General features: G+C 38.4%; 3 protein-coding genes across 5 annotated transcripts; 1 reads left to right on the top strand and 2 right to left on the bottom strand.

Annotated features, from left to right (window-relative positions):
- The first annotated feature begins 359 nt into the window (after positions 1-359).
- LOC126789366 (uncharacterized) lies at positions 360-3922 on the top strand. Of its 3 annotated transcripts, none has more exons than XM_050515511.1 (8): positions 360-849; positions 1382-1441; positions 1671-1919; positions 2122-2198; positions 2647-2723; positions 3051-3183; positions 3276-3474; positions 3582-3922. In XM_050515511.1, the coding sequence occupies exons 1-7, from the start codon at positions 390-392 to the stop codon at positions 3444-3446; spliced, it is 1227 nt and encodes a 408-aa protein (XP_050371468.1). In that variant the 5' UTR covers positions 360-389; the 3' UTR covers positions 3447-3474; positions 3582-3922. The 3 variants fall into 3 exon arrangements, with proteins under 3 accessions (XP_050371468.1, XP_050371467.1, XP_050371469.1); XM_050515510.1 differs by having other exon boundaries at positions 3577-3922; XM_050515512.1 differs by lacking the exons at positions 3276-3474; positions 3582-3922 and having other exon boundaries at positions 2647-2746; positions 3051-3167.
- A 324-nt stretch (positions 3923-4246) lies between these two features.
- On the bottom strand, positions 4247-5383 carry LOC126789371 (uncharacterized protein At4g26485-like). Its single transcript, XM_050515517.1, has 3 exons — positions 5135-5383; positions 4831-5032; positions 4247-4666 (listed from the first exon to the last, which is right to left on the bottom strand). The coding sequence occupies exons 1-3, from the start codon at positions 5298-5300 to the stop codon at positions 4360-4362; spliced, it is 675 nt and encodes a 224-aa protein (XP_050371474.1). The 5' UTR covers positions 5301-5383; the 3' UTR covers positions 4247-4359.
- A 473-nt stretch (positions 5384-5856) lies between these two features.
- LOC126786966 (uncharacterized protein At4g26485-like) lies at positions 5857-7012 on the bottom strand. Its single transcript, XM_050512920.1, has 3 exons — positions 6847-7012; positions 6552-6753; positions 5857-6305 (listed from the first exon to the last, which is right to left on the bottom strand). Exons 1-3 carry the CDS (start codon positions 7010-7012, stop codon positions 6005-6007), a joined length of 669 nt encoding a protein of 222 aa, XP_050368877.1. The 3' UTR covers positions 5857-6004.
- Between the last annotated feature and the right edge of the window lie 1766 nt (positions 7013-8778).

The raw sequence follows: 8778 nt of genomic DNA, 5'->3' as shown, positions 1-8778 counted from the left end.
GTCGTTACATCCCGAGTGTTTGACGGTCTCCGTAGATTGGTTAACTCTCCCAGCGCATGGTGTTGCATCCACAAAGTTTCAAACTCGAGACCTTTTTAAGTCACAACAGCCCGTTACCAGTAGTGCATGCATCCGCTGGTATACTGTTTTCTTACATGGCGTGCATACAAGAATTTTTGGTGGAAAAAAGTCTATCATTGTTAAAACACAGTAGCTAGATGAAAGAACAAAATGGAACTTTGGTTTTCCTGTTCTAACCTTTGAACTTAGTCAACTTAACAGAACACAGTATCCTGTAGTTTCTAAATAGGGGCGGGCATAATCATAAACCCGGAAGGCCCTAACGATCAAACCAACCGCTTCCAACGGTCTCATCTCTTCAATCTCTAATGGCCCTTGCTCCTCCAAACCCCAACCCACTCCTTCACTTCCTCTCTCCCACTCCATTCTCTGACTTCTCTCCTCAAATTTCCCTCCTTTTTCCCAAAATACCCCCTCTTCGCGCCTCAAGGCGCCAAGCCTTCCCGAGATCAGCCCTCCGAAAATGGAAGGAGTACGAAGACGCCGTGAAGCGCAAGGACCTCGCCGGCGCTCTTGGGTTCCTGCAATCCCTCGAGACCAGGCAAACCCAACAAGTTGAGGTTGAGATTGTCAATGGGTCGTCGACATTGCCTGCTGAGTCGACCCGGCCGAGTCGGGAGGTGGGTTTTGTCGGGTGGGAGAGGGAGAGGGATTGGGAGGTGCTGGACACGTGTCTCAATGCTGACAACATGAAGCTTGTGGGTAAAGCTTATGGGTTTCTCAAGGACCGAGGCTTCTTGCCCAATTTTGGGAGGTTCAGGAACATTGGTATTGTCTCTATTTTGATGCAGTTGTTGTGTGGAATGTGGTTTGATAGTTTGGTCAGTTGAGACTTGTTCTTGTTTCATAGTTTTGGTGCTTATAAACTATTACTTTTGCGAAAGATTGGAACTTTTTATTTGGTAATGTGTGTAAGTGTGTTGTTTGGTTGGACTTGTCAGTTACTTGAGAGTAGAATTCGGAACTGGTGTTTAGCTGTTGGACCGGATTTTAAGTCTGATTTTGCATTAGCCGTCATTTTCTTTTTAGGTCTGCTTTCAGAACTGTGAAGCCATTTATACTTGGACATGGTAATAGACAATTTCATTATGTGTTTACAAGTCCCTGACTTGTGACTAGTTATTTAAGTAATCATATCTAGCTAGATATTAACAGAATCAGGTGTGATTTATGCCTGGTAATGACTAATTTCTGACATACACATTCTGTAAGCTTGTTTTGGTTGCATATAAAACTTAATGGCTTCAAGGCTTTATGTCATGCTGTTTTCTGATTGCTTTTTCTTTGTTTTTCCCTGCAGTAATGGAGGGCACACGCGATGTTACACCAACTGTGTTGAAGACATCAACAGGTTTAGAAGGTGATTATAACAAAAGCGTAAATGGTTTTTAAAGGCTTGGATATTTAGCTCAATTGGTTCTTCTATGCAAAAAGAAGAGAATTTTGTTACTTTTCTTGTCAACAATGTTCCATATCCAATCGATCTCTATCTGATGCTATTTCCTGAGAGGAATTGTATGATCTTACTCATTGTGGTCTTGAAGCAAATGATTTGATTCTGTTTTCTATTTCTACTCTATGTTATCCAGCATCGAAATTTGCTCCGAAAAAGTGGGGTCTCTCAGGAAGTTCTCGTCCTGCTCTGGTTGCTTTTCTTGGCGGGTTATCTTTCCTTCTTTCTCAAGGCATTGATATCAGGCCTAACCTTACAGTAATATTGGGGCTAGCATTTGCTGACTCTATCCTCCTTGGTGGTTGCTGCTTAGCTCAAATATCCAGTTATTGGCCTCCAAATAGACGTCGGATCCTCATCCATGAAGCAGGGCATCTCCTAACTGGTAAACACACATCTCTCTGGCACAAGTTATTTCATGTTATAAAATAGGAATCTAATGTGATTTCGATTGGGGAATAAACCTCTGCTAAATATTGTTACTGTAAAATTACATTTTTATGTTCCACAACATACTTTACTTAAAGTAGATCCTTGTGAGAGCGTAACCATGTGATATTAACCGGTTGCCTTTACAACATTTGCAGCTTATCTAATGGGCTGTCCAATTCGTGGGGTGATATTAGATCCAATTGTTGCAGTGCAGATGGGAATTCAAGGGCAGGTAATTCTGCTTCTATGTATTGCTATGGCATGTTGTACAGTCAACAACTCAATCAGACTGGTTCAAGCAATGACCAACTTAGCAATAACGAGATATGCTTGTAATTTTTACTTGCCTAGATGAATGTTTGCCTGTACATATGCTAAAAAAAACATCATGAGTGAGTTAAATTACTCTTTTTGAATATAAATGAATTGCTGGCTCTCTTAAAACTGACTTAGTTTAATGTGTGGCTAGGAACACAACGGGATAAACACATACAACACCAATAAAGTTATATAAAAGAAAAATTACATTGTAATGACTTCTTCCTTAAATCAGTTATTTTACTTATTTAAAGAAGACAATTGAGGGGTGCCATAGTTGTAGCCTCATGAAAGTGTAATGCTGTGTAGATAGTATGGAGAGCTCATATACATGCTTTTTTTTTTCTTTTCTTTTCTGGTAGGCGGGAACTCAGTTTTGGGACGAGAAAATGGCCAGTGACCTTGCTGAAGGAAGACTTGATGGTAGTGCTTTTGACAGGTGGGTATGAAATGAAATTGCAGGTACAGGTCCCTTGGTTAAGTAATTTCTCTCCGTGAGTGTAGGATGACGTAGCTACTTTTCGTGAGTAAATATATCAAAATTGAAAAAGATAGATTCTTCCTGATTGGGTATCACCGAGGAATTTAGAAATTTCCTTGTTCTTATTTGAAGAAATCATCGTAAATAGGTTTCATGTAACATGCCATATGTCCCCCTAGTTTGCCTCTGCCTTTTATCTCTTTTGATGAAGTTTGTATCATGGCAGGAAATACAAATAAGAACAGGTATGAAGTGTTTACCTAACTTAGCATAATTTGTGGTCAGGTACTGCATGGTGCTGTTTGCAGGCATTGCTGCTGAAGCACTTATTTATGAGGAGGCAGAGGGTGGAGAAAATGATGAAAATTTATTTAGGGGCGTCTGTCTTCTTCTGCAACCCCCTTTATCTGTTGCTGAGGTATCTGTTTGACTGACTTTCTGTAGTTGTGTCATTTCATTCATATAGATACTAAGTTTTTGCCCATTTTATTTCTCATTGTTATAATCTAGATGTCAAATCAAGCAAGATGGTCTCTTCTGCAGTCGTACAATTTGCTTAAATGGCATAAAAATGCACACCGAGCTGCAGTTAAGGCCTTAGAAAGTCGTAGCAGTTTGAGTGTTGTGATTAGAAGTATTGAGGAAGCAATGGCAGCAAATAGGGGAACAAAAGTAAATTAAATTGACTTCTTTCCATAGGTGGAACAAGGTAATTTTTGCTTGTATTATAGTCTAATCTGCATTGTTCTATTTGTTGAATGTCGATTCTTGAATCTTGAATCACCTTTTTTCTCTGTATGCTTCTTGACAGGACAGGAGCATAAAGATATACGATGCCAGAAAGGCCTATTTCTATATTGCATTCATATTCTTTCGAGTTTCGGCTGTCATGCCTCATTGCTGTAAACAATTCAGATCTACAATCGACATGGAGAATTGTCTTCCAACAAGTAGGTTAGTCTACCTTTGAATTAGTACTTTCGACTAACACTTGAGGTCTGCCTAAACAATTCCAATGTTGTATAGATAAGAATTATGTGAGGGAAAATTTTATATAGAGTATAGACAAATATCTGCTGTAAATCAGCCTGCAATATAGACTAGCAAAGTAGCAAAAACTTATTGAGGAGTCTCAAGAAACAATGGAATATCATGATATTTCAATGTACAATAAAATGAATAAATTTGATCTGTATTCTTTCACATGTATAAATGATTCTGACTTTGGGCCTTTCATTTGTGCTTATTTTATGACTGAAGGACAAAGATTTCTTTAGATTTCTAGTACGCACACTTCAGTATCTTGAATTTTCATGCGATAATGACAAGAATTTAGTTTGCAGATATTAGGCTACCTTAAACCACAGCATCTTTCATATCTTTGGTTTCACCTTAACTTTATTCTTTGAGGTTTCGATTTGTACAATGAAAGTTCTGGTACTGTTTATAGAAAATTTTTTTTTTGGGCTTCTTGGCGATATTCTAGGTATATACATACAAGTAAATTACTTAAAAGTAATACGGTCTGCAGCATGAGACTATGCAAACTCAAATCAAACATTGCTTTCCCAGATAAGTCAGAATTATTTTCCAATTACATGAGTGTTGCCTCTGAGAATTTAAGAAGAGGTAGCTTAGCAAACTTGTAGGTACTACATAGACCAACAGGAAAAGTGCGATTGCATTTCTTCCCACTCCCTCTCTTGTTTAGATAACCTGGATAATCCCCTCTGGAAAACGAGGCTTCCTCAACCAGATATAGCCCAAAATCTCCTGCTAACTTCACTATTTCCCATTTACTGAAAGGATATGGGGTCTTGTGAGTGACGTGAATTTCTCCACTTTCTTTCAACATTTCACATGCGCTCTTGAGGAATTGCCTCACTAGCTTCTGATGCAACCTGAAAAAGTATACATGATGTTCCCGTTTTCAAGTAATTCTAACAAGTTGCATCTAACAAAATTCTTGAAAGGTCATAAATGTCCAAATTGACAGTATCACAAGATAAATCACTAGGTATCTTGGCAAGAAATAGACGTTACCAAGTAACTTTTTAAGACTTACTTGATCTGTTTTTTCTGGTTTTCCATAAAAACGAAACCAGCATGAGGAAAGTTGAAGACTATACGATCAAACATCAGATCTTTTAAGTAAGGGTGTTGCCTCATGGTGTGTACATCCACCTCATGCAGTATAACACATCCCATGCCCTCCAATTCTGCCAAGTTCCTTGGTGCTGCATTTGAATACTTGGCCAATACTGACTCTGCAATTAGCACCAATCCAAAGCATCTTAGTCTCAAAGACAGAAGTATATATTGTACTGTGATTGAATTGATACAAAAAACTTGTACCGTATTAGTATTACCTCTGGAGTCGAGGGAAGTGGCAACCATGTTTGTAGCAGAACCAAATTCTTTTGCCAAACAAGAAGAAAAAGAGAAGTTGCCCTCACCAACTAACAGTATCTTCTGATTGCTGCTGTAATGCACAATCCGTTTCTCCTGTTCACTGTCTGCAACAGCCTCCCCCATGGATTCGAGCTTCTTTTGGTTTAGTTTTCTTAGACTTCTTCAAGTTTCATACTTTTGAGGACTGTCTTTGCCTCTTTGGTACATTTTCTCTATTCCTGTATGTCTTTAATAATGATGTTTGAATAAAAAACCATGATGACGCTTCAGTTATGCTTTTGTAACTTTCTCTGTTCTGTTGTACTCAATTACTACCATACTAGTGAGTTATCGCTTGATTCTTTTAAAGACAATAAGATAAAAAAAAAAGTTCAGATATTGACTAGGAAATTGACATAAGGCAACACAAAGCACCGACACGCCTACCCAACTCGAAAAAGAATTGGCATCACAAGCAATGGAGTACACTACTGCGTTCTTTACTTTAAAATATAGTGAATTTTTATGTTAATTGAATTATTGAAAGACCAAGACTTCGGTATGGACTATGGAGTATGGACTATGAATAGCAGGATACTGTAGTTCAATTTTTTAACAATAAGCACTTTCATATATTGCCTTAAACCTCAACTTGTTCTTTTAAATCCATTTGAACATTGTTTGGTCCTTTCTGGTTTTAATGTGCCTTAATGTTGTTCTTCCATCTCTAGTTCAGAATAGTTTAATCTGAGAAAGAAAGAAATCATTTCTTCAATGTGATCTAAGTTTGAAATCAAATCAAGTACATTGCTATTGTAAACAAGTCCAAGGATTTTCTATTTAGATCATCATCTGGTAAATGAAAATTCAAGACGCCGAGCCTTGACAAATTTGAAGGTGCTACATTGTCCAACAGGAAATGTTTGGTCGCAACTGTGCCCGCTTCCTCTCATGTTTATATAGCCGGGATAATCCCAGATTGAAAACGCTGCTTCTTCAACTAGATATAACCCAGCCTCTTCTGCTAACTTCACAATCTCCCACTTATTGAATGGATATGCGGTTTTGTGAGTCACATGAACTTGTCCACTTTCATTCAGCATTTCATATGCACTGGCAAAGAATCCCCTCACCAAATCCTGATGCAGCCTGAAAAAAAAAAGTCGATGATTCAATTCTTACTCGGAGGAAAATTCATGTTGCAGCATTTAAGTAGCTATTTTTAGTCTAGATGAATAAAGTGAATATCATTTTAAGACTTGATTTGTAGTGATTTTAGAAGTGCCAAATGCCCTTTTGAAGATTAACACTTTCGTAGCGATTTTCTGAAATAGTTCAAAGTACTTCGATTTGAATAAGACAGTTCATATATTGATCCATTCTGTTTAGACTTACTTGATCTGGAATTGGTCATGTTCCCTGAAAACAAAACCAGCATGAGGAAAATTAAACACTATGCGATCAAACAGTTGATCAACTAGAAGAGGGTGCTGTCTCATGGTGTGGACATCCACCTCATGCAAGAGTACGCATTCCATGTCCTCTAATTCCTTCAAGTTACTTGCTGCTGCAGTTGAGTATTTGACAATTACAGACTCTGCAATTAGCATCAGAGGGAACAAGTTCAGTCTCAAAATTCCAAAACATATCATATGTGCAGGCAGCAGTAATCAAACCACATTCTTGTTACCTTTGGAGTCAAGAGAAGTGGCAACCATGTTCTTCGCAGATCCAAATATTTTGGCTAAACAAGCAGCAAAAGAGAAGTTGCCCTCACCCACCAACAGTATCTTCTGATTGCTACTGTAATGCTTTATCATTTTCTCCGGTGCAAATACAACCTCTGGTTCTTCCATATCTGTGTTTCTCTCTAGATTTCTCAGAGTTCTTCAGCTTCCTTACTTCCACATCTTTAGATTGTGGTGCGTTTTCGTTCTGTCTCACACTTGAAAGTACATTGGTATATATAGAGTTGAAGGATCATAACAACTTTCAGCCTCCGCAGGCTGTTAGATTTAAAGAGCACAGATACATAGGAAAGTTTGAAGGGCATTGCATGCATGCGTGTTGGTAATCGTAAGGTCTCCTAGCTTTCTACCGCAGGCTTTCCAAGTTCCATGTACTAATAATGCATTTGTGCCATTCATGAGCACTATAAATTACTTGATGGATTTCGTGCTACATATTATGGCTTCGTTGTTGCCAATTAATAGTTTTCAGAGGGTGAACAATGTGATTTGGAAAGGTAACTAATTAACAACATTAACATTGAGTCATTGACCAGATGTTTAATAACACAATGGTTAAGTTCACTAATTCTTTGACGTATGTAACCTGAAGTGTTTCGTATAATGCTAACTGTAAAGGAACAAGAGAAAATTAGAGATTAGATAATTATTCAAGTGCTATGAAGTATGAACCAATTGGAGGAATGATGCGTAATCTTGCATGGAGTTAATATGAATACTGTGAGCCAACACCCCTACCTTGCTTTCGAGAGGAAAAGGAATTCTGTAAGTTCTAAAACCTGTCTTCGATCAATGCTACTCTCTTTGTTCTTCATGGTAGTACTTAATCAAACTAAATAAATTTTTGTGCACATAAGAATTTGGTCAAGGGATACTTCATCAGTGCAAGGCAAATGCAAAGTAGCCGTGGGCAAATTCATGTGACGCACAAGAGAAAATATCCTTTTTCAGGGTGAAAAGTAGTGACTTAGCGAAGGAGGCTGCGTTATATCTGGTTGAGGAAGCAAGGTTCTGCTCCTGGCAATATCCAGGCTATGTAAACACGAGAGGATCTGGCATGGGAAATGCGATGAAACTTTTGATTTGGAGACGCTTACACATGTATATTTGCCAAGGTAGGCAGTATTTGATGAGCTCTAACCAGCATAATATTGAACTTTCGAAGAATAAAATGAAGTGTTTCGTCTGGTGCCCTTGAAACATTTATCTTAGGAAGGGATTGAAAAGGCCAAGCCGCCAAGGTTTACACATTTCTGATATGATGTATCATGAGTTGTTCATAGCCTCAACTGAAGCAAACCCTACTAATGTATGATAGGAAAGGTGCAGTAAATTAATCGGCGGTTCCAGTAACTATAAAACAAGCACTGCAATAATATGAATCTAAGTAATAGATGGAAGTGAAGAGCGCGTGATATACAAATAAGCATGACACAAGTGGATGTGCATGACCAGGAAAATACACATACCTGTACAGTCTAATTTTAGTATGAATGTAAAACAGTACAAACCATTTAGTAATCGAATAGCGCGACAAAATGACCCGATAGCCCGGCCCACAAAGTAAGGCCTGCTCCAGCAGTCCAGCTACTCTCAACGCCAACGCGTCGTCACTGAATACTACCCAGTAAACCAAAGCAGCATCCATGGAAACATGCATGAGCCACAGCAACTCAACATTTTTCTCTAGAATATAGACCAAGTCAGCACGAGAGCAAGTATGAACTCTCTGATAAACTGGCGCTTCTGGTCTGATAGCTGGACCCCAGTCGACTTAATGGTGAAGCTTCCATGAGTGTGTGTATATATATGTAATGATTAATATCCAAGATAATTAAGTTCCATTCTTGCCACCACCAATGTCATCAATCCTT

This window comes from Argentina anserina, chromosome 3, assembly GCF_933775445.1.
Source record: "Argentina anserina chromosome 3, drPotAnse1.1, whole genome shotgun sequence".
NCBI classification, from domain to species: Eukaryota; Viridiplantae; Streptophyta; class Magnoliopsida; order Rosales; family Rosaceae; genus Argentina; species Argentina anserina.
Note: the sequence above shows the minus strand (reverse complement) of the source record. Positions and strands in the feature narration are given on the sequence as shown.

Coding starts and splice junctions, on each gene's coding strand:
- LOC126789366 (XM_050515511.1), top strand. CDS start 390: ATGGCCCTTGCTCCTCCAAACCCCAACCCACTCCTTCACTTCCTCTCT. Junction 1,442..1,670: donor GACATCAACAGGTTTAGAAG/GTGATTATAACA, acceptor TATGTTATCCAG/CATCGAAATTTGCTCCGAAA. Junction 2,724..3,050: donor GATGGTAGTGCTTTTGACAG/GTGGGTATGAAA, acceptor ATTTGTGGTCAG/GTACTGCATGGTGCTGTTTG.
- LOC126789371 (XM_050515517.1), bottom strand. CDS start 5,300: ATGGGGGAGGCTGTTGCAGACAGTGAACAGGAGAAACGGATTGTGCAT. Junction 5,033..5,134: donor CACTTCCCTCGACTCCAGAG/GTAATACTAATA, acceptor TGCTAATTGCAG/AGTCAGTATTGGCCAAGTAT. Junction 4,667..4,830: donor AACCAGAAAAAACAGATCAA/GTAAGTCTTAAA, acceptor ATACTTTTTCAG/GTTGCATCAGAAGCTAGTGA.
- LOC126786966 (XM_050512920.1), bottom strand. CDS start 7,012: ATGGAAGAACCAGAGGTTGTATTTGCACCGGAGAAAATGATAAAGCAT. Junction 6,754..6,846: donor CACTTCTCTTGACTCCAAAG/GTAACAAGAATG, acceptor TGCTAATTGCAG/AGTCTGTAATTGTCAAATAC. Junction 6,306..6,551: donor CATGACCAATTCCAGATCAA/GTAAGTCTAAAC, acceptor TTTTTTTTTCAG/GCTGCATCAGGATTTGGTGA.